Raw genomic sequence first — 24,666 nt, 5'->3', positions numbered from 1 at the left:
TTACAACAGCTTTTATTTTATTTTTATAAATTCAATTATTTTTAAATATTTTATTTTATTAAAATTATTAATTAAAGGGTGCATTAATTTTTTTAATTATTAATTAAAAACTTATTACTATAAACATTAAATTTACGAAATTCGTACAATAAACAGGAAACTTAAGAGCGTTTCTAAAGGTACATAATTTGTTTTCTTATTATTTTTATACATACTCTACCGCACTGTATCCTTTTTTTTTCTTTATCTGATGAAAAAACTATCTTTTTAAACTTTGCAAAGTATCTTACACATCTCTTATAATTCACAGTAATAACCATATATAACTGTAAATTACATGAGAATTTATTATATATTATTCAAGTTTATACTCGATATTTCGTCATACTTTTTTATTATTTTTGTATTTTTTAAAATATTAATGTTAAATATCCTTCGAAACCCCATCTTCTCACTCCAATCTCCGTGGAACAAACTTGGAGATCATATTAATAAATCAAACACCACAAGCTATAACTGTTGAAAGTTCCAGATTTCATTTTTTCACTGTGAGGATGTGAATGCCTTCAAATGAGATTGAGAAGATGCTAATGGCATTTTGGAGATACAAAATCATCAGAAGTAATGTGCAATGTGGGTCGTTAATTAAATAGTTAATATATCGAAGGGATGTGTAGTTTAGAAACATGACTTGTCAAACTTGGACCCGAACAATTAAACTAAATTGCCAATCAAAACTGTATTGTTTTTTCCTTTCAAAGTTTAATTTCACACATTTCCTTTCCCCATTAGATTGACTTCTGTTTATAGTCAGATTTGTAACTTTAAGAGGTTACATGCTATGATCATATACATAGACTTTATTAGAATAAATTGGATGTATTTTAAAAGTGAATTTAAACTTACTTCAACCTAAAAATAAAAAAATAAATTAATATGATGAAGCTTATGTTCACTTATAGCACAATTCCGAATTTGGTTGGCCATACACAGATTAACCCAACCTGTCATCCAAGGTTAAGATCATCATGATTTTTTGGATCATCATGATTTTTTGGACCATTATTCTAAATTCCAACATAATTATGTTAATGTAATAATATTAATTTAGATAAATATATTATGAAAATTAATTTTATTAATGTGATTTTAATGCGTAATATCCTGAGTTCTTTAAATGTTTTGATTTACCTGCACAATGTCCGTGATTATATGATATAAATGCTCTAATTTATTTACACAATGTCCATTCCGATTATATTACATAAAAAAAATACTATAATATATCACATTAAAAGCTGGAGAAACCAACTTCAAATATCCAAGTTCATGAAAGTTTATAAACTAATAAATAGATTACTACTTACAATGAGTATTCTCAACTCATTTTCTGGAACAATACTCATTATATACACACTGAATTTGATGCTCTTACTAACTTGAGCGTCGGAGTATTTTATGCAGATGGAGTCTTCTCTCATTCCTTGGGAGCTGAATCACTAGAGTTTGAAAGGAGACCACTCAGAACCACCTGAGTTCCGACCAAACTCATATCGGTGTATAAAAAAATGAAAATCTAAAAAAGGGTAAAGGTAATATTTACCCAAGTAAAAAAAACATAGAGAAACCTTTGTAATTTGAGTATAAAAAGTGGAAATGAAGGGTTGAAATGCAACATATAAAAAGTTGTTGCTTTTTCCCATCATTGATTGAAGAGATTCTGAGCGTCCTCACTGGGAGCAAACTAGAATGTTCCAAAGACGCTGAGCTCTTCTTACAATTTTGTTAATCTTGCGGGAAAGGAAAGAAGGGAACAAGAATGGAGGATTTGCTATGGATGGAGTAGAGCCACGAATGACTAATTGGGGAGCACTTCCCGAATGAAATGAAGTCATAACAGAAGCATCGCTATTCTTCCGCAGATAAAAACTTCTACTACCCACATCAGCAATCACTTCTGATTTATCCAAACCTTCCAAGCAAAGGTCGTAATCCAAATTAATAACCTCTCCAATAAAATGCTCTTCACGTATATGTCAAGTTTTGATAATCACAGGTTAAACAAAATTACTACTATTCATCTTTACTTACAGCTCTGGAAAAGTAATGAGTGATATATTTAAAATTTGACTTACTCTGTAGACTGAAATGGGAGTGATGCAATTGGAATGAAGATGCCATATTAGGATTGATATCTGGGCTCCTTCCTTCTTCTCTGTATTTATTCACCACAAGCTTGATTGTGTCGTCCACACTGGAACCCAGTTTAACCATGGTTCGAACTGGCCCTGGACTTCCCTCAACGGTCACATTAACTACCACCTTAGCCTCTTTGTCGTACCCCTTTATTATCTAATAATACAATAACACATCACCAATCACCAAGAGGAACGCGTGCTTCCGATCACATGTAAGCAATCACTACTTGACCATGTTTAGTCTTTATTTTTAGTTCTCTCAAGTAGTAATTAGTTTAAAGTCATGCATACTACGTTACTAAGTCTAATATTTAAATCTTTACCACTTGAGGTGCTACGTAAGATAGATTATTAAATTACACTCCATGCTCATTCAACCACAAATGGCAAAAACAAAAAGACATTCCATGCTCATGAAAGAATTTAAATAACCAAGCATCGCAATTATTATCTTCAAATATTATTTGTTTAGGAAGATTAAAAAATGAACATTTCATGTATGAATCATGTTCGTGGTTTGGAATTTTGATAAAAACAAGTAGTTAATGCATGCTTGATATGATATTCTTCACGCCACCTCTCAAGTTTTTCAGGGCTATTCTTGCGTTGCGCAAACGAAAAGCATAGCCAATGGCAAGTTTGAGAGACAAAAGAAGAAAAAAAACAAAAGCCTCTCTCTCCCTCAAATTTGACCCTGTTCTGTCTTAAACCTTACAGAACAATAACAGTGCTTGGCCGAAACTTCAGGATTCTTTCCAATTTTGGACCACCTCATAAAAGAAATACACTTTAATCTAGTTTAGTTGTTCATACCAAACTTCCTTTTTGGGTTTTCCTCAAACGAAAAGAAACATATGAGACAGACTCTCGCTGATTAGGTAGCAAATTAAGTGACCTTATCATGCAAGATATATGAAGGGATTCATCAAAATTAGAAGGTCATCACATCCCACCACCGTAATTTATAATCATTCAACCCTAATTTCAGCCTTCTACTAACCGGACAGAATAACACGATGTTCGTTGTAAACGTTGCAAAAAGTAAACAGTTCTATTTTCATAATAATAATAATAATAATTAATAAAAATGAAGAAGGAGCGTTTAGTAAAGTTGAGAATAACCTGTTTAGTGTGAATCCGCGGAGAGGAAAAGGGAGAAGGGGAAGAGAGAAAGGCATCAGAAAACGTTTTAGGTCGAAAAAACGAGCCTCTTCCACTTCTCCAACAATGGCCGTCAGCATCGCCGTTATCTAGACGTGTAAGCAGCGGCGCCGATGAGCAGCGCCTCAAGGTCTTGACAGGCTTCGACTTGTTGTTCGTCCGGCGGCGGGGCGACGGTAACGGTTGGCGCGGCTTATTTCTCCGAGCGGAACCGAACGGCGAAGTTGTCCGTGGAGACATAGAAGTGGCCTGAGAGAGGATGAGTTGCGTGAATTGTAGTTAAAAGACAATAAAATTGGTAGTTGCGTGAATTTTAGTTGGATTGAGAATAAACAGAAAATGGTTGTTGATGTGGACTTTCCTCCTATTTATCTTCCCATCATCTTCTCTCCAATCTACCATTCCTCATATCTTACATTCCTTTCACATACACATACTTGCTTTTCATCTCTTTATTTTCAAATTTCACCAACTTAGAAAATTATTAATAAATTTAGAGAATTAAACTCATTAATTTGAAAATACCATAAAGTATGGTAATCAAAAACATATTTTTCCATAAATATAATTAAGATATTTGGATTTTGAATACCAAGTAAAGAAAATGTTAAATTTTAGCTTGTATTGTCTAACTCAATTGTAAATTACTTATTTTTCAACTTTACCAATATAGCATCTAATAACTATATTAATACCAATTTACCAATAAAAATACGTATCAAGTTTTTTTCCTAGGATTTTTATCTATGTATAAAAAATAAACTAGTATTTTACAAAAATATAACTCAATAATTAATAATAAAACCTACATTTTTTAAAAAATATACTAGCATCTCAATAAAACATAAATTACAGTATATTTGATTCTAAACTAATATATATATATTATAAATTAAGTAGTTTGTGAGTTATGAGAAAGCCAAGCGGTTGGCACCGGCCATCCATTATTTTATATACTTTTCCTCCTTCATTAAGTAATGCATAATAGTGATTTTTGGTGATAAAATAAACTCTTTTTTACGAAATATTATCTATTTTTCTTTTGCTCAAATGGTCGGTTGGGCTGGCACTCACATACACCTCACTAAACAAATTTACATAGCCCAATTTGGTCCATTTTTAAATGGATATGGGCTATTGCTATTCTTACCTGTTTGAAAATTAAAGAAATCAATAAAAATATATCTGGAATTTTAAAATTTAAATCATGTAAATAAAATATAATTTAAAACTTAATTATAATAATTTAATATTTGAATTATAATTTATATATTACAAATATTATCTTTTAAAAATATAATATCATTTTATAAAATAGATCGACATTGGGTCAACCCAATTATATTCACAAATCGTTTTGACCTAATTAGCCCACATACTAAACACGCCAAACAAAAAATAACTAAAATCCTAATTTTACAGTTCTAAAATATTCAAACCCTATCGTTTTCAAATGTTTCTAAATATTCAATTTGAAAGTGACATCTCCACGCGATAGTATATTTATCACGGGGTTGTTTCATCATTGTATTTTAAAAGTGTATTTAAATTATTTATTCATGTTATAATAGTTAAATATATTTTATATTCGTATATATATATATAATTGTACATAATTTAAATACATTTTAAGTTTTAAAATAAATAAAATGATTGTTATAAAATGTTTTACGTAAGAAAAATTAGTATTTTCGCATCTTAGTATGGTATGAAATAAATAAAAATCTATAATCAAAATAAATAATTAAATATATAATAGTACTATAATTAAAAAATTTAAAAATCATTATGATGAAACTCGTAATAAAAATACATTTAAATGTAAATCATATGTTGAATTTAACATAAATAATTTAAATTATGATATAAGTTAAACAATTAAAATTTCCTTTAAAAAAAATTAAACGTAATTTATAGATAAAGACAAAAAATATAGATGGAAGGAAATAAGTGGATAATAAATAGCATGCGTACATTTATACAAGAATAAAAGAAATATAGTTAATTTGAGATAATTCATATTTATGTTTGCTTAATTGAGAGAATTATGTGAAATGTACATTGAACTGAAGAAAGACAAAAGAGAAATAATATTGAGAGAATGACAAATGTGACAGTTATATTTAATAAACTATATATTTTTAACTATATGAGTTAATTTAGAATAAACCACCGAGAAGGTGAAGTAGATACAAGATAAAATGAAAGTTTATTAAAGTAGGCAGAAATCATATGCAGGTAAAAGGAGAAAGCATTTGGAAATTGCAGTTGGAGACCATGTGTTCATGAGAGTGGCACCAACCAAGAGTGTAAGACGAGCTATCAAATCAAGGAAATTATCTCCTAAGTTTATTGGACCATATCAGATCCTAAGGAAGATAGGTCCAGTGGCTTATGAGATTGCTATACCTCCTCAGTTAGTAAACTTGCATAATGTCTTTCATGTATCATAGCTAAGGAAGTATATCTCTCACGTATTGGAAGTGGATAATGTGCAAATCAAGGATAACTTGTCTTTTGAAGCAAAATCAGTTAAGGTTGAAGATCATTAGAGTAAACAGCTCAGAGGCAAGACCATCAATATGGTGAAGGTGGTGTGGGATGATAGATCTGGTGATTCATCTTGAAAATTGGAAGAAACCATTAGAAAAACCTATCCCTATCTCTTTTCTGGTAAGTCAAATTTCAGGGACGAAACTTCTTTTGTTGGGAAGAATGTAAGGATCTAGAAAATAACCTTAAAGTAGAAGTTGTACATTTTAAATGACACTTGAATATTTTATTATTAAAATGAAAAAAAGCATATAAATAGAAAAATCAGTTATTCAGATTTCATTTTAAAACAACCACCAGCTCTTTAGAAGTTTTCTTTTCCCTTTCCTCACCCTTCTCTCTAAGATTCTAACCTCCTCCCTCATCATTTTGACGATTGGAGTACGCCATTAGACTCCTAGCAGCGAGGACTACAAGACTGTTGTCCAATCAGAATCTTTGATAGAGTAAATTCATTTTTGTTCCTTTTTCCTTTCTTTCCCCTTCTCTCTAAGATTCTGATCTCCTTGCTTATTAGTTTGATGATCGAAGTCTGTCATTGGACTCCTGGTAGTGAACAGTACAAGACTGCCTGATCAAAATCTCAGATAGAGTAAGTTCATTTTTGCTCTTCTCTTTGCGTCAAATTTTGAACTTGTTAGGTTGTCTCTGTCTATGCTTTACATGTAAATCTTTTAGCTTCAAGGTGAATATCTGTTAGCTTAGGGTCCTAGTGATATAGTTATATTTTTTATCAGGGCTATGTGGTGCAGGTTAATTATCTTTAAGCTTTTGGTATATTTGGAGCTCTTAATGAGCATTTGCTCATGTAAAGGTAAGGGAAACTAGTCTTATTCTTTTCAATAGGTTAGAAGATCTGGATGTGGCGGTGGCGTGGTCATCAATATTAAATTTTGCTTGCAGGATTGTCTTTTCTAAGAGTAAAGTAATATATTGACTGAAATGGTTAATTTTGAATATTATACATTGATTTAAAAGTGAATAAGTTAATGAAAGTGTTTGTTTGAGAATTGAAAGTGTTTTTTTTATGAGAATTGAAATATAATTTGTTTGAGATTGAAATGTAAAGTTGTAGATATAATAAATGTTGTAGAATGTATATGACTTTGGAATTGAATGAGTTAACGAGTGTATTTGAATAGTTTGTTGTTTCTTGAATTAATTCAAATGTGATGTTTGATGAGTTTTGGTTGTTTGATATTAAATGAGATATGGAATGGTGTGAAAGTGTGATCAAGACATAGTATTTTCAGAAAAGGAAATACCGTGTTGAGATTGTTGTTAGGGTGTATTTATTTGTTAGGCCTCGTAAGGAGACAATCCTGACTCTACTGGTATAATGGAATCACATACATGAAAGTATTCAACTGGTGAGAGTCGAAGAAGGTTCATATGACTTTGTCTACGGTTTAAAATATAATCTCGTCTTTCAGGTCATATGAATTTACCCTGTCATATGAAATGATGAGTTGATGAAATATTGACATGTTTATGCACATGACTATGTGGATTCATAGTTAATAGTATGACAGGTGCAGGTCTTAGGAGGATTCTAATTTCAATACATGAGTCTTCCGGAAGTAGAATCAAGTGTCTGAGTATGTGAGTCAGTAGAAATCTGACAGGAATAATGTGGATGATAAATTTGATAGACACTTGATGACTTTGTGTAAATTATGAGGATTTGATGGATTATGCTTGTTCTTAAAAGTCAGATTTATATTAGAATCCTTAAAAATAGCTAGCAGATGATCGTGTTAATTTACACGGGAGCAGATGAATTTGCATGTGTTAGAGTTCCTCAGTGAGTAGTCAGAGGAACATATCTTTTTTATGTTGAAATGTTTTGTTTATAAACGTTTGTATTAAATCCCTATGAAGAGGAATATCTTCTTTGGATCCAAATAAGAGAAAATAGTATATGTTTTATATATTAATTACATATTACTTGTTTTGTCTTTATTTGATTATATATGGGTAAAATTAGGGATTTTTTTTTTTTGATCGGCAATAATAAATTAATAAATGCGAGCCACTTCAGGGGTGGTTCAACCCTTGTACAAAGGAAACAAGAGATATCAAACCAACTACTAGCTAAAATTCTCGAACTAACAAACACAATCACTAACCGGACATAGACTTAAACTACATCAAACAACCATTCTCATACACTCCAAAGGTACCATACACCAGCTAGAAAAGGGAAACGAAGCGGATCAAGATCTAGCATTAATCCAAGACCAAACATTTGCTTGCACCCGTGCACACACTTCAGACGCATCAGCCACTCCCCTGTTGAAGATAATAAAATTCTTGTGGGTCCAAATTTCACTCACCAGCCCAACCCAAATTGTGTGCCACACTTCATTAACTGACTTTGAAGACTGGCACATCCTAAACTGTGCAAAGTTTAACACCGGATCAATATGGGACACAAACGCCACCTCCAACCACTCAAGGCAAAGGCACCAAACCCGCCAAGCAAATCTGCAATCGAAAAACAAATGGCAGTAAGACTCTTCCTCCTTCCCACACAATGAGATTTTGTAAAAATAATATACACTTTTTCAAACAATTAAAATCAATATTTGATTGAAGAATATCATAAAACTAAATAACTTTAAAAACTGAATAATGAAGTTACGAATGACAAGAAAATTAGCTAGAACTTCTGATAAAAATAATTCACATGTATAGTATCATGAATTAAAATTTTGAATAAAAAATAAGAAATTGTATTTGCAAAATATTATAGGAAAACAAATTATGATAGTTAATGTCTTAAATAAAGAATAACAATCATATAACATCTGCCCGTCTAGCTCAGTTGGTAGAGCGCAAGGCTCTTAACCTTGTGGTCGTGGGTTCGAGCCCCACGGTGGGCGTTTATTTTTTCATTTTTACATGTTTGTTTTCTTTATGGGCCATTGATTCCTTACGAAAAAAAGGAAAGCCCACTAACTTGTCCTTTTCATTTGCATAGTGGCCCTTAATGGCTCATTTTAAAAAAAAATGGATAGTAACTAATCTTGGGCTATTGACAAACGGACTTGTAGTTTGCAATCCAAGTATTTTTTTTGGTAAATTCTTCATGCACCTCCATAGTTTTTTTGGCAGATTCTTCCTGCACCATATCAATTAAGACTGCATCCAATAATATTATTTTAAAAGATTTATTTGTCCTTCATGATATAAAATCTTACGCCCAACAATATTGTATTTGCACCCAACCCATTAGCAATGAACACTATATGAACCATAAAACCATACACCTCAATAACACTGTATTTGCACCCAATCCACTAGCAATGAACATTACAACCCTACACCCCAACAACATTATATTTGCACCCAATCCACTAGCAATGAACATTACAACCCTACACCCCAACAACATTATATTTGCACCCAACCCATCACTAAGCTTGTTGCAAGGTAGCAGCAGCAAAGAGAAAGATGGTTGCCTAGAGGGAAGGAGAAGTGAGCACCATTGCCACTGCTACAAAAAAAAAAAATCACTACACCATTGTCACTGTTGCAACTCACTACACCACCACCACTTCCATTCAAAATCCATACCACATTAACACAACACTCCTCTGTAGCATTTCAAAAAATATAAAGGTTTCAAAACGCACACCATAGTAAGATAATACTTCTTTGTAGCATTTCAAAAAAAGTTAAGGACAATATTAGATTTTAAAATTTATGTTGGGTACATGTTTAAAATGATATGGTGCAGGAGAAACTGCCTAGTTTTTTCTCACCCTAAATTTTCAAATTACTAAAATTGGTTATTTTGATGTATTCCAAATTATACTGGAATATAAAAAAAAAAATTCTGCTTTAGACTGTGAAGGTGAGATGTGATGGTAGCGTTGGACATGTGAGGTGTTGTGGCGGTGACGTGGAGATGAAAAATTGCTGCGGCAATGAAAGTTAGAGGTGTAGGTTGCTGCAACCGAGAAGAAAAAGAGAGGTGCTTAATGGAAAAGATGAAAGAGTTGTCCTATTTTGTTTTCTCGTGAAGTTTTTTGGCCTATTTTATTTTCTTAAAATTGCCCTATTTTATTTTCTCGTGAAGTTTTTTTGGCTTGGGTATGAGTTTAAGAGAAGGAGCCGTTTGGCATTGAAGACTATCATTGGGTCACCACCAATTATGTGGTTTGTAATCTAATCTCATACACCAAAATTTCATCTTCCAAATTTTGTGATGAATTTGTTGGCCCATATCTTGCTTTTTTCTTGAACCACTTTTATAAAGTGAGTGAAATTTGAAATGAGCATTCTCACTGTTCCTCAGACTTTATGGCTTTCTTTTCTGATGGAATAATTAGGAATATGAGTTTTTCAATCTTAGCCGTACGCGTGGTGATCATGGGGCTCCCATTTTAGTCCCTAACTACACTTCTCTTCCTCACCCTCTTACTCTCTATACATGTTCCTTCCTTAACCATTTTTGGCATTTCAAATCATGAGGGCTAAAAAGATGCACATCTTGCTGCTTTTCTCCCTTCTTTTTTCTTCAATTTCTTCTTCCAAAGAAGAAAGTCCCATCATAAAAGGAAACCATGGTTGTGTAAAAACTTCCTAAGTTTACTGGTCTCATATGATCACTTAACCTAAGTTTTAGATGTTTTCAAAGTCTAAACAAACACATAATAATCTAGGTATTTCTATTTTCAGGACTGAAAAAACTATAAGAGGAGCTAAATTTACTGTATATCAAATTAAAAAAAATAACTTGCTTAAAAAAAATACTTTGTATGATGTGTTGTTAATGTAATGAATTATTGTTTTCTTAAAACAATACACGGAGATTCCTAACCACGATACATTACAGAGAGTTATTTGAGCGTGAAAAGAAAAGGTAATTAGTTGAAATGTCAGAATTTTGTCTATAATGAACTCATCACATGCGTTATCCTATCATAACTTAATTTTATATGATGGAATATACATTCAGTGAACCATTTAATCATTTATCTATAAAAGTACGTTATTTTTAAATTTTGAAAATAATTATACATATTTTATTATAGTCTTAAACATATAGAAAAAAATTTAGTGCAAGATATTTTATTTAACGCAAAGTATAAATGAAATTTCATTATATGCAAACTATAAATGAAATTTCATAATATGCTGAGAATATTAAATAATTTATTTTGTATTAATTATCTTAAAAATCCCATCTAAATTAGTTTAGAATTAAGTGAACTATGTATTCTAGGGAACCATATATTTGTATTCCCTATTTTTGTTAACAAATGCGAATAAAGAGTATAAAATATAAAGACTAAAAAGTCCCTTTTGTTTTCTTATCAAAATCAAACCCTACATTAAATTTAAAATACAGGCAACAGACCCACAATAAGGGCCCAGGAAGCAAAAGGGAAAAGAATAAACAAATATTTGTCCACACTTTACTATAAGTAAATCTAATTTCTTTTACAGTGATTAAGAATATTAGTTAAATTAGTCCAATATATTTATTTATATAATAACACATTTTTTTTTCTGAATTATATTTAAATTGTATTTAAATTTAAAAATAAGCTTATTTATATAAAATTTAGGAAATTGAAATTTATATAATTTAAATTTGAGTGTAGAGAAGTAATAAAGAGAGGTTTAAAAAAACACAAAGCTAGAGAACGTGAAACAAATGTGGAAACTGAAAACTTAAAGCCTCCTCCAGGGCGCGTGTTTTCCACTTGCAAGAGAGTGGGAATTGGGCTGCGCCAGCCATGATGAAGTCTTGGTTTCGTCCGTGGGATGCGTAACAGGTGTTATTCCAGCGTTACCTCGTTGTAGCAGTTCCCATCAACATTCCTGAAGAATGTTCCCCACTCGCAGATAATTTCGGCGTGAAGGTGAAGGAGATTGTTCTTGTTTTCTCTAGAGCGTTCATATTTTCACACACATCTTTCAAATAACAAACCCCACTTTCCCCCTAAAAGTCCTGATGGAGATGGTCGCTTAGTTCCATGGCAACCCACCGGAAATTCAAATTCCGGCCGCTTCCGCCGTCTGCTTTTCCCGACTGAATGCACAGAACACAGAACTTGAAGCCTTTGAACATGTAATAAAACAAAACCATCACTTTCAATTCCTATTGAAATCATCACTGTTTCTTCAACTTCCCACTTGCGATGGCGAGTACCACACCCTCTGCCGATGAACTCACTGCAAAGTCCGCGCACAAGCGCTACGAAGGGTTGCTGACGGTTCGAACCAAAGCTATAAAGGGAAAAGGGGCATGGTACTGGGCGCACCTCGAACCCATGCTGCTGCACAACACCGAAACGGGGCTCCCCAAAGCCGTCAAACTCAGGTGCTCCCTATGCGACGCCGTTTTCTCTGCTTCCAATCCCTCTCGCACAGCCTCTGAGCATCTAAAGCGCGGAACATGCCCCAATTTCAATTGCGCCGCCAAACCAATCTCTTCCGTATCCCCTTCCGCCGCCGCTGCCGCCATGGCGGTCTCTCCACCATCTTCCCCGACCAACCAAAACTACCGGAAGAGAACCTCCGATTCCGGCCCCGCTTCCTCCTCCGAAGCGCCGCCGCTGGCGGTGGTGGATCCATCGCGATTCTTCGGCGAGCTGACGTATGCGCTGCCGCAGCAACCGCATTTGGTGCTGTCGGGAGGGAAGGAGGATTTGGGCGCTTTAGCTATGTTGGAAGACAGTGTGAAGAAGCTAAAGAGTCCCAAAACTTCACCTGGTCCAACTCTCAGCAAAAGTCAAGTCGATAGCGCCTTTGATTATCTCGCTGATTGGGTCTACGAATCTTGTGGTTCTGTCTCTTTCTCCGCTCTGGAGCACCCCAAGTTCAGAGCGTTTCTTAATCAGGTCGGGTTACCCTCAGTGTCTGTCAGAGAGTTCACTGGAAGCAGATTGGATGCGAAGTTTGAAGAAGCTAAAGCAGATTCAGAAGCGCGAATCAGAGACGCTCTGTTCTTCCAAGTAGCCTCGGATGGGTGGAAATGGAAGGGCACGAAGTACTGCGAAGAGAAGTTGGTTAACATGAGCGTGAATCTTCCCAATGGGACCAGTTTGCACAGAAGGACGGTTTTTGTTGGCGGCTCTGCACCTTCCAGTTATGCGGAAGAAGTTATTTGGGAGACAGTGACCGGCATTTGTGGGAATGTCGTGCAACAATGTGTTGGCGTTGTTGCGGATAAGTTTAAGAAGAAGGCGTTGAGAAACTTGGAGAATCGAAACCCGTGGATGATTAACCTTTCTTGTCAGTACCAAGGGTTCAACAGTTTGATCAAGGACTTCAGCAAGGAGCTCTCGCTCTTTAGCACCGTAGCTCAGAATTGTGTCAAGCTGGCGAGTTTCGTTAACCACGAAACTCAAGTGAGGAGCAGTTTCCACAAGTACCAACAGCAGGAATACGGACACGCGTGGTTGCTCCGAATGCCGTTGCCCTCGGGGGACTTCGAGTCTTTTGAGACTGTGTATGCAATGATGGAGGACTTGTTGAGTTCGGTTGGGGCGTTGCAGCTGTTGCTTTTGGACGAGTCTTTGAAAATGGCGGTCGTTGAAGACCCGAATGCGAGGGAAGTTGGGGAGATGATTGGAGATGTGGGGTTCTGGAATGAGTTGGAGGCGGTTCATTCGTTGGTTAAGTTGGTGAAGGAGATGGTTCTGGAGATTGAGACAGAGAGGCCTCTTGTAGGGCAATGCCTTCCACTCTGGGGTGAGTTAAGGGCACGAGTGAAGGAGTGGTGCTCCAAATTCCAGGTTGCGGAAGGAGTGGTGGAGAGAGTCATTGAAAAACGGTTCATGAAAAACTACCACCCTGCTTGGGCCGCAGCTTACATTCTTGACCCTCTTTATTTGGTTAGGGACACAAGTGGGAAGTACCTTCCACCGTTTAAGTACTTGACGGCGGAACAAGAGAAAGATGTGGATAAGCTCATCACAAGGCTGGTTTCAAGGGACGAGGCTCATATTGTTCTAATGGAGCTGATGAAATGGAGAACGCAAGGGCTTGACCCTGTGTACGCTCGTGCTGTGCAGATGAAGGAGAGGGATCCTGCAACTGGGAAAATGAGGATTGTGAATCCCCAAAGCAGTAGACTTGTGTGGGAAACTTATCTCACTGACTTTAAGTCCTTGGGAAGAGTTGCGGTTAGGTTGATTTTCCTTCACGCAACTTCGCCTGGCTTCAAATGCAATTGGTCTTCCTGGAGATGGGTGTGTGCGCAAGGACACTCCAGAGAAGCACTGGATAGGACCCACAAGTTAATTTTTACTGCAGCTCATTCCAAGTTGGAAAGAAAGGATTTTTCAGGTGATGAAGAGAAGGATGCAGAGCTGTTCAGCGGTGAGGACGATGTGTTAAACGAGGTTTTTGTTGACACATCCTCAGCGTGACAATTCTTTTAGGAATTTTACATTTTAGGATTCATTCAATTCTTTCCACTCCCTTCTCTTCTTTCTCTGCTGCCTTTTCATTTATTTCTTCAAGTCGTTAAATATCCTGGGAACTGGGAAACTATATATATCTTCTTGTTAGTAAAGCTACAGAAGAAAGTGCATGAGCAGCACTTACTTGTAAAGGCCAGAAGAGTGTTGTAGAAAATGTATGCTGTAATGTTCCTGTAGTAATTTTCTAGAGAGGAAGCTTTTTTTTCTTTTCTATCAATTTTCCTGTAATCTAAGGTCGAATATATGCTCAAACTTTATCAGCAATTTGGAATCTATAACCAGGAGTGAGTAACGCGGGATATTGTTAAGCATGAGAAATTGTCTTAATGGAATCTGACATAGATATTGTTTCTGTTTTAGAGAATCTTGAATGGCACATGACATGATAAAAAAAAACTGAGGTGTTACTCCGCTTTCATAACTCCTAGATTGGCGAATCTTTTCCACTGCAAAGTCCCAAGGCATTCGTTTTCTTCCTAAAAAGTCAAACTCGTGTATTAATCATCCCAAAGTCTTCTTCAACTAAAGTCAAACACGCAATTGCTTTCAAGTTGAGGAGAATATAAACAACGCCCTACCCCATGGGCTTTGTTTGTTAGCCAACACGAACATGTCCGTTTACTTATGGGGTCCGGATTCTGTTTCTCTTTCCGCTGCCAAAATATAGAACTCTAATCCTTCTAGTTAGTTCAAACTTCCCTCAAAGATGTTTCCGTTCTTAAAACATAGTACTTGGACACATTTTTTGTTAGATCGAAAAATCTGATCTCATAATAGTTATTCAATCTTATTATTTTATTTTTTATTTGTTGTATAAATAGAAGATTATTCAGATCTGTAAATTAATGAATACTTTCTTGAATTATTTATTTTCTTGTATTTATTTTTCCTTTCTCTATAAATAAAGTATATAAAACTAATATAGTATTAGAGTTGTGAAAGAAAGATTTGTTCCACTACAAATAAACAAAGAATGTTGGAGTTAGTTTTAAGTTTTATTGTCTACTCACTTGTTTTAGTCCATATTTCTTTTTTAAGTTTATAAATTTTTGTTGTATAAAAAAGATTAAGGTCACTGGGAGGAGTCAAGTAAATTTCTTCATCAAGATCGTTATGAAGAAAGACATTATTCACTCTTGACGAATAATTATTTCCTTAACACTTGCGAAAGATATAAATCGAATGGTAGTAATTTTAACTACCAAAAAGAAAGTCTCAAAATACTCAATACCTTGAGTTTGAGTATATCCCTTGGTAACCTAGTCAACCTTGTACTGATCAATGGTGTCCTCTAGTTTATGCTCAGTTTTAAAAACTCATTTACACATAATAAGATGTTTTATAGGAAGCAAATCCGTCAAAAACCAAGTTTCATTAGACTCAAGCATTAAGTTCACGTTGCATAACTCCTTTCCAACAATCATATTTTATCTTCTCTTTAAATTATCTATGATCTTAGATAGAAAAAAAAATATTATAATAGAAAGAAGAATATGTAGAGTTATAATTATGGATATTTGAATAAAATATTTAGTACCTGAAGAATGATTGGTAACATCCTTTGAAGAGAAAAAAAAGTAGTATGATAATCCTTCAAATATCCATATTGTTGTATGAGACGAGTAGAAACTCGAATAGGTGAAGGTTGTAGATCCTAATGTTGATGTTGTAAGGTATCAAAATGAGTTAAATGTAATGTATTAGAAGAATTATTAACAGTGTTACTTAATACTTCATGAAGACAACACATTTTTAGAAACTAAAGGAACAATATAACTAACATGTGTAAGCACAACAATATCATTATAAAAAATAGAAGAAAAAAAAACTTAAAGGAGAAAAATTAATATCAATTTTATCTTTATAGAGTGTAGAATAGGTTTGTTTCACAATAATATTCTTCATATTAATATAAAAAGAGTAAAACATTTTATTCCGTGTTTATAATAAAAAAAACCACATTTTTTTAATTCTATAACTAAACTTTGTTCTTCAACGTCAGTAGTAGAGATACAAAAGATTATATAAAAAAAAAACAATTCCATTTAGAGTGTATGTATAGGAGTTGAAGACAAGACATTCAATAACTGCAATTACTATTACGTTAAATTCATGTTTTTGGTGATGCAGTGGCGAATGATATGATTGGAGTGGTAATGAAGGCATGAAATTGATGGTTGTTTGTCAAACTTGGTGGACCATAGATAACCTATAAGCCTAGGAGCTCTCTCACTTTCACTCTCACCTTCTGAAAAAGCATTAGTTGAATTTTTAGATGTCTTTATGTGTGAGGGCCAGAGACAGTTGGAATGGGTGGAGATTGGAAATAGCAACCCCAAGTCTGGAATTAATAATATATTCCAAAACTGGTGAGTAGATGCTGGATCATGAAAGAATACAAATATATAATAAAGTTTTATTCAATGAAAAAAAAAAGCTTTAGTTAACTTCACTTTTAAACATCCTATAATAACGTTATGGTTAGACATGCACATCAACTATATACAAAGCTAATATAACATATATCTTGCTGTATAAATTAGAAGTAAATTTAAATTAATTTTTTAACAGTTTTATTTTAAGAAAGTTTATTATTTATTAAAATAGTCTCACACAGTAGAGTGATTGGATGAGTGTGAGAGGAGGCAAAGCAAAGGAAGGGTGTCGGCATGAAGGCACAGAAAATGGTAGAGAGAGCGATTCTTCAACAACGAATCTCAACCGACTTCTTTCTTTTTTTCAAAGCTTTTACCCCATTTCAGTAGGGGTTGTTGAAACAAAATTATTAACATTGATTTTATTCGCAAAAAGTTCAATGTCTTAATTTCCTGCAGTGAATACTTTGTTGAAGTAGCAGAGCAAAGTTGTTTGTAAGTTTGTGATTATATATTGCAGATAAAAAGGGATGGTCGTACTCATATTATCAAAATACGTCAACATTACAAAAGCCTTCTTATTTTATTAACTAATTTTCTTATATTATTATTATTCATTTCTGCCTCTCTTTAGGTTTATGGTAAATGTATAAAATAACTAAAGTAAATGGTAATAAACATACAATCAATAACATAATACTTAATAATGTTATCATATGCTTTTTAGAACAACACGTGAAAAATCATATTGATATAATTACTTTACTGGTTCTTCTATTTAGAGTAAGATTTAATTTGATACAGTAAAGTTGATAATTAGTAAAGTGGAATATTGGGGTTAATGTTTTTTAATTGCAATTAATGAGTTTTGGTGACTAGGGTTAAAGTTGAACATTAGGGTTAGGGTTTTTAAATTGCAATCAGTGAGTTTGGGGTTAAAGTTGAATATTGGTGAAGTGCGATTTTGTGAAGTGCGATTTTGTGAAGTGCGATTTGGTACAATGTTGGTGTTTGGTGGTTTGACGTGCAGTGTGACACCTTCGAGGAAAATTTGGATGCAAACTACGGTGATTGTAAGATCAACAACACAGACCCATGTGAGAGCTTGCAATCTTTGCCTTTGATTTTGCTGCAATCTTTGTCTTTGATTTTGCTGCATAATGATCTTTGTCTTTTGGACCTTCAAGTAGATTTTTGAATTTAAGATGAATCCTAAGATGATATTCAAGTTGCCTTTTGAATTCAAGAATCCAAATCGCGTACCACAATCACGAAAATGAGGAATATCTAAGCTTAGAAATCAAGAATCCAAATCGTCAACACTACACCACAATCAAGAATTCAAATCGCCCAAATCCTAAATCATTGAATGCTATTAAACAAACCCTAATCTCTTTTTCCCAATTTCGTTGTGTTTAATCTTTCAAACCCTCCAATTGTCAAGTCACAAAACTTCATTATAAGTGTGTCCCATTTCTTAGTCCATGTGTGCCCTTCTTTATGCCACATCATCAACACTTAAGGTTGTTGGTGGAAATTTAATAGGAGAGACCAACTTACATACATTTAAAAAAAAACTTATGAACAAATTGATTTTTTTTAAAACACTGTAATAAATTGAATATTAACCCTAAATGTATAGATAAAAAAGGTAATTATACCATCATATTTTTTCATAAATTATCAAAATCATTAAGTATGTTTATTTTTATATAGCTTGTATTTGAATTATTTTATTTTGATTATGATTACAAAGTATTTTTTTAAGGAAAATTTAAAAACAAACAATTATTTAAAATAATATCAAACGTGATAGAAAACAAACATGAATAAAGTAAACAAAAAACAGAAAATGCATTTTTTTACATTATTAAGTTAAACATATGAAACAAATATTTAAAATAAAGGTTATATATATATATATATATATATATATATATATATTGTTATTATACTTTCATGTGAAATTAGTTTTCATTTCACTACAAGAAAATTGTGAAATAGAAACTAATTTTAGAGACCAAAATAATTAGTTACTATATTGACTAAATTAGATACCATTTTATGAACTAAAAAAAATTATTTGTATCTAAAGTAGTTTCAATTATTAATAAAAAATTATAAAATAGTTTCTAAATTGGTATTTAACCATTAGCTACTAAGATTTTATCTACTAATTATTTATATTCTAAATTAGTCTCTATTAGTCTTTTAGAGACTAATTTAGAATCTAAAATATTAGTAGCTAAAACCTAATAGCTAGTTTAGATACTAATTTAGAAATTATTTTATAAATTGTTATTAATAATAGAAATCACATTAGATACCAGTAATTTTTTAGTCTCTAAAATAGTATTTAATTTAGTTAATATAGTGACTAATTATTTTTTTTATTCTAAATTTGGTTGTTATTTAATGATTTTCTTGTAGTGTTTCTAGTTCAAACTTTAGACCTTATAGATTTTTATAGTAAATGAACTATTGAAATGAACCAATGCCAATTTTTTTATTATAAGCATTCCATAAATCTAAAGTTTGGACTAAAGACACAAATCAATTTTACGTTATAATACATAAAAAAAAATACATTTAATTCTTAAGATAATATGAAACGTGATAAAAAAATAAACATGAATAAAGTAAAAAAAAATACTAGAAAATGCTTTTTGTTTTTAGATCATTAAGTTAAACATATGAATCAAATACTTAAAATAATATCAAACGTGATAGAGAACAAACATGAACAAAATCAAGAAAAGTACTATAAAATGTATTTTGTTTTCACATTAAGTTAAACATGTGAATATCTGGGACTTTTTAGAGGAGAAGAAATGAGAGCATAATGAATAATTGAATATCTTGAGCATTTAATCATTTAGTATTTTTTTTAACGAGTTCATGTTACAATTAAGAATTGTATTGCATTCACTATTAAAAACACTCATTAACAACAGTTAAAAAGGATATATAAAGACGGTTACCAAATTGTCGTTATTACAAGTATTGTTATAAATAAACAATTTATAACAATGATTCCTAAACCGTTATTATAAAAAATATTAACGACATTTGTGACCAATTGTTGTTATTTTGGCAAGTAAATAACAAAAAAATAAAAAAAGATAATAATTTTAAAGACGATTTTCCTTGAAAACTTTGTTATAAGTGAGTATTTTTTTTAAAAATAATATTTGTAAAGATGATCTTGGAACATCGTTATATGTCTTCTTTTTTTTTAAAAATGTTTCATTTTATCTATATACACCTTAATCCCACATAAAATATCAAATTTTCAGAAAATAAAAGTATTTAATATCATAATTTAAATATGAAAAATACATACAACAAATTAAGTACATATATTATTTTACAAAAAGTTCTGTAAATATATGAAAAGTTTTTATGTCATTCTAATAATTTATCTATCTTAAGGTGATATACATAGTTACAAAATATTTTGATCATGTTATCGTTACATACTGTAATGCTTCCAAATCTAGTGGTTGTGGGTCATTGAAAAACTATGACATTTGAAATTTTTTTGAATTAGTGCATGAATAATATACCTGATCCCAACCTCTATCAATTTCAGCTCGCACAATAATCGACATCCACTGCATAGCATAATAATCGCACTCATAACTTCCAAATTGCCTATTCCACTACAAGTCAAAATAAATGTTATTAAATGAATGAATGAGACACATTAAAGTGAGTGAACAAATATACTTTAAATACCTTAAGGTGCATCCAAGTTAGTTTTTTTGCGTTTGCATTTCCCCTCCCACTTAACATGTTATATCCAGAATAAGCATTGGAATAATAAGATTTCATGTTAGAACACATAACATTATGTAATGTATAAGTAATAATAAATGTTAAATGAAATTGTCGTACCTATCTATAATGTGTTTAAAATAGTTAGAGGGTTTCTTATGCAAGGAGCGAAACCATGCAGCGGTATGACCTTGAACAAATATGATCAATAGTTGTCAATAATGCCTATTATCTGCATGTCACCTGATATTTTTAGCATCATCTACATTTGCAAACAAACACTTAAACCTTGGAATTATTGAAAGATACCAAACGACCTTAGCAGGAGGACCTTCCTTTGTGACTTCATCATTATATTCTTTTTCACCAACTTTAACTTTATAACGTGACAAACCACACTTGGGACATCTTCTTAAATTACCATATTCATTTTTGTATATAATACAATCATTAGGACATGAATGTATTTTTTTTATATTCCATTCACATCAGACAAAGAATCTTTTTTGTCTCATAATTTCAATTGGGTGATGTATTTCCTTCTAGAAGCATGTCCACCAACAATTGAAGTAATTATGTAAAGCTTTTGTCAGTCCATCCATTTATTGTTTTCAAATTCATCAACCTTAACACTGTTGATAATTGTGTGAAGTTAGTTGAACCAGGATACAAAGGAGTCTCTACATCATTAGACATATTTTTTAAAATCGATTGAACAAAAGATTATGCTCCCACATCACAAATCATATCCTCTAATCTATCGTCCATTGGAAAATAAAAAAACTTCGAACCTTCGCGGACACTTGGTAACACTTGGTAAGTGCAACAATTCACCATGCCACGTCCATATTGTATAATTTTTCAAAAACTCATCACACAAAAGATGTTCTCTAATTTCGGAAACATTCAATATTCTTCCATTCAAACAATTCACACAAGGACACGTCGTTCTTACTTCGTTATGATTACTAACGACATTGCGTTGTGAAAACTGTATGAATTCTTCCATCCCTCTTTCGTATGCATCAGTTATATGTGGTGTATTAATCACACTCCGATCCATACAACTGATCAATTAAGAAAACTATTTTTATTATAAACCTAAATCAAAATTGTCGAAAGGTTGGACACCCTTGGACTCAGCGTCAACCAAATATTATCTAATTCATTATAAACCTAAATCGAAATTGTTGAGGGTCGGACACCTCCGGACTCAGCATCAACGCGTTCAGTACTAACAAATATTATATAATTCATTATAAAAACTAAATAAAAATTGCTGAAGGTAGGACACCCTCTGACTCAAGATTAACGTGTTCAATGTATACAAATATTATCTAATTCATTATAAAAAAAAATCCAAATTGCTGAGGGTCAGACACCCTCAGACTCAAAATCAACAAGTTGCATTCACAAAGTTATTAGAAAATGTAAAAAGTATTAAAACACTAATAAAAAAGTAAAGAATATTAAAACACTAATAAAAAAATTAAAAAATATTAAAATACTAATAAAAAAGTAAAAACTATTGAAACAATAATAAAAATAAATAAAGAGTATTAAAGCACTAACCTGGCGGGAAAAAATGGTGCGGGTGAGCGAAGGGACAAGGGTGGCCAAGCACAGAGGACCACTGCCGTGGATTACCACCAGCCGGTAGAGTAGAGGCGTGACGCGGTGCGGAGCAGCCTGCAGCGAATCAGAGGTGCGACACAAAGCAGCGTGTGGCGATGCGGCAACCTTCGGTGGTTGCAATGGAAGAAACGACAAAGGGAGGGAGGGACGGTGGGAGGCGACAATGCTCGCTACTTTGATGGAGAACGCCTTGATGGAGGTGTGGTGCTCACGGTGGAAAGAGAGTGGTGGGACTGACTGCGAAAGAGCGTCGATCAACTTCGCAATGGTGGCGGAGGCAAGGCAAAGGGGTGGCGCTTGGGAGAGTTGAAAGTGGAAGAAGATGATGGGAGACGCTTATTTGAGAGTGGAAAGAAGATGAAGTGAGTTGAGAGTGAGAATGTCAAGGGAGAGCGCGCTAATGAAGTGAGTTGTCGCAGTTCTCATACATATAGATATATAACGATAATTCAGGCGAAAACCGTCGTTAAAAATGACAAAAAACTTACATAAATACAACTGCCTTTTTTATTACTACTATTTCTCATGGACGTTGATTCCATATTTTCTATCATGCTTAACTTAATTATGATAAATTTTATATGAACTTGAACTCTTTCTTAAATACACTTGCTAAATCTTAAGGAGTGTCCAATTAGGACAAATACTTGGTTCTAAATGGAAGAAGGTACTTCGAAGAGTCTGGGTCGACTCCAAACAGTTTAACATAGTATTCCATACAACTACTTTTGATATTTTTTTAAAAGGATAGGAAATAAACATCACATACTTTACCACCTTTAACTTTTATTTCCAATAAATGTATAGGTTAGAAGAAGTTTCGTAACAAGTGGATCAATTGGTGATAAATTATATGATTGATTTTCAAATGAAATAAATTGTCCAATCTTTCTTTATAAACTAAAAGTTAGGATAAATACCTCTGTCACTTAACTTCACCCACACATTATATACTTTTAAATTACCATTTCCAATATACTAATATTCCTCAAAAGAAAATTATTTCTCTTATTTTCTCGTACCCTATTCATATATTTGTTTTCTTGTTCGATCAAGTATCCAGTAAGATTAAAAGAGTTACTCTTTGCTCATACTTTTGTCATTCTCATGTTAAAAATAGATCAATTATTAACCTACATTTTGAAATTTCAGTGAAATAAGTAATATAACTTGTGCATGTCACTATCTTATTCGGTTTCTTAATTGGAGTTGAGTTGATTTCATTTTATTTGTTTCTTTTTTGTACTTGATAGTGAAAGTAGGATAAGAAAAATAAGTTAAATTATTTTTATTAAAAAATGTCCCTTGAATTATTTTTCTTTTCTTCAAAAAAATAATAATTTTCGATAAATGAAAGAAAAAATATTATACAATTATTTTTATACTCATTCTAGTATATAACAAAAATAGATAAGGTTATTTGTTGAGAACTATTTTTGACTAAGATAAAAATATTTTATAATATATAGATAATACAAATGAGTGGGAGTGGATCTTATAAGTTTGAATCAAATTTAATCTTAATATAGTAATAGAAGAATCTATGGAAAGTTTGTTATTCTCAAAGTCCACCTCCTAATATTCTCTTATATGAATTTGATAAATATTGAATTTGATAAATATGTAATTGAAACTTCAAAATAAATTATATATTTATTAAAAAAATTATTATTTTCAAGAAAATAAAAAAATCAAACTAATATAATATTAAATAACAACTACAATTATTATTTCATCATTATTACTATTGAATTTTCATTTCAAGTTATTTCCTTAATTATGAAAATTTTAAGATTAAATTGGTAATATCCTTAACCAATTTCTTGATGACCAAATTAACACTACTACATTAAGATTAAGAATTTTTACAATCAACAACTATAGAATGGTCAGCAAGCATTAGAGCTATCAGCAAACATTATGAAGATATTCCCAAAGATCTCGAGAGCTTCTCAACCTTCCACAAAACTCCTCTATTTCTTTCTTATTTTCAAAATTTAAAACCAACTATTGTAAATGAGGGATTCGCTTGGTGTGTTTTTTTTTTTAGCTATAATTCAAAATTCTTCAAAACGAGTAAACTTGATTCGTTAAGCACCGGAAAGTTCAAACTTATAAATATTCTTTGTACAATAATTTTTTCAAGTTTTATAGTCCACAAGTATAATTTAGATTATAGTCTCTTGAGACTTTGTAGTCTTACAATAGGATATGAAGGTTTTGACTTTAAACTAACTTACAAAGAATTATACGAAATTGAACATTCAATCTAAGTTATCTAATTAAGATACATTTAATCATATTTCTTTTAACAATACTCTCCTAAATAATTAAATATCTAATTTTATTTCTTACTTAAAATTATTTTTTATTTAAAAAACATATTTTATTCTCCAGTATATGTAGTTTATGCAATTAGATATTAAAATCCAAACAAATGCATTTGCTTTTTTGCACAATAGTAACTACCTAAGCAAGAAAGTACCATTTATTTTCACCATAATGTATCATCTTCTTTTAAAT

At 32.2% G+C, this 24,666-nt stretch overlaps 2 protein-coding genes and 1 non-coding gene across 6 annotated transcripts; 2 read left to right on the top strand and 1 right to left on the bottom strand.

The window, feature by feature from the left end:
- Nucleotides 1–1,260: 1,260 nt before the first annotated feature.
- LOC137811354 (PPR containing protein) lies at nt 1,261–3,786 on the bottom strand. Of its 4 annotated transcripts, none has more exons than XR_016518615.1 (4): nt 3,321–3,786; nt 2,136–2,352; nt 1,629–2,023; nt 1,261–1,531 (listed from the first exon to the last, which is right to left on the bottom strand). XR_016518615.1 is itself a non-coding variant. In XM_090298543.1 (3 exons), exons 1-3 carry the CDS (start codon nt 3,597–3,599, stop codon nt 1,731–1,733), a joined length of 789 nt encoding a protein of 262 aa, XP_090154669.1. In that variant the 5' UTR covers nt 3,600–3,786; the 3' UTR covers nt 1,261–1,730. The 4 variants fall into 4 exon arrangements, 2 of the variants coding, with proteins under 2 accessions (XP_090154669.1, XP_068469153.1); XR_011081053.2 differs by having other exon boundaries at nt 1,629–1,972; XM_090298543.1 differs by having other exon boundaries at nt 1,261–2,023.
- A 4,938-nt stretch (nt 3,787–8,724) lies between these two features.
- Nucleotides 8,725–8,797, top strand: TRNAK-CUU (transfer RNA lysine (anticodon CUU)). The gene has a single exon. It is a non-coding gene; the product is annotated as a tRNA-Lys (tRNA).
- A 2,749-nt stretch (nt 8,798–11,546) lies between these two features.
- LOC137811353 (uncharacterized) lies at nt 11,547–14,620 on the top strand. The gene has a single exon (XM_068613051.2). The coding sequence runs from the start codon at nt 12,068–12,070 to the stop codon at nt 14,300–14,302; it is 2,235 nt and encodes a 744-aa protein (XP_068469152.2). The 5' UTR covers nt 11,547–12,067; the 3' UTR covers nt 14,303–14,620.
- The last annotated feature ends 10,046 nt before the right edge of the window (nt 14,621–24,666 follow it).

This window comes from Phaseolus vulgaris, chromosome 2 (genome assembly GCF_051622355.1).
Source record: "Phaseolus vulgaris cultivar YP4 chromosome 2, ASM5162235v1, whole genome shotgun sequence".
Lineage (NCBI taxonomy): Eukaryota > Viridiplantae > Streptophyta > Magnoliopsida > Fabales > Fabaceae > Phaseolus > Phaseolus vulgaris.
Note: the sequence above shows the minus strand (reverse complement) of the source record. Positions and strands in the feature narration are given on the sequence as shown.

Excerpts from the sequence above, each read along its gene's own strand:
- LOC137811353 (XM_068613051.2), top strand. The coding sequence starts at position 12,068 with ATGGCGAGTACCACACCCTCTGCCGATGAACTCACTGCAAAGTCCGCG.
- LOC137811354 (XM_090298543.1), bottom strand. The coding sequence starts at position 3,599 with ATGTCTCCACGGACAACTTCGCCGTTCGGTTCCGCTCGGAGAAATAAG. Across the intron at positions 2,353-3,320 it reads CGCGGATTCACACTAAACAG|ATAATAAAGGGGTACGACAA; the intron begins GTTATTCTCAAC and ends TTGTATTATTAG. Across the intron at positions 2,024-2,135 it reads CTCCCATTTCAGTCTACAGA|AGCATTTTATTGGAGAGGTT; the intron begins GTAAGTCAAATT and ends ATATACGTGAAG.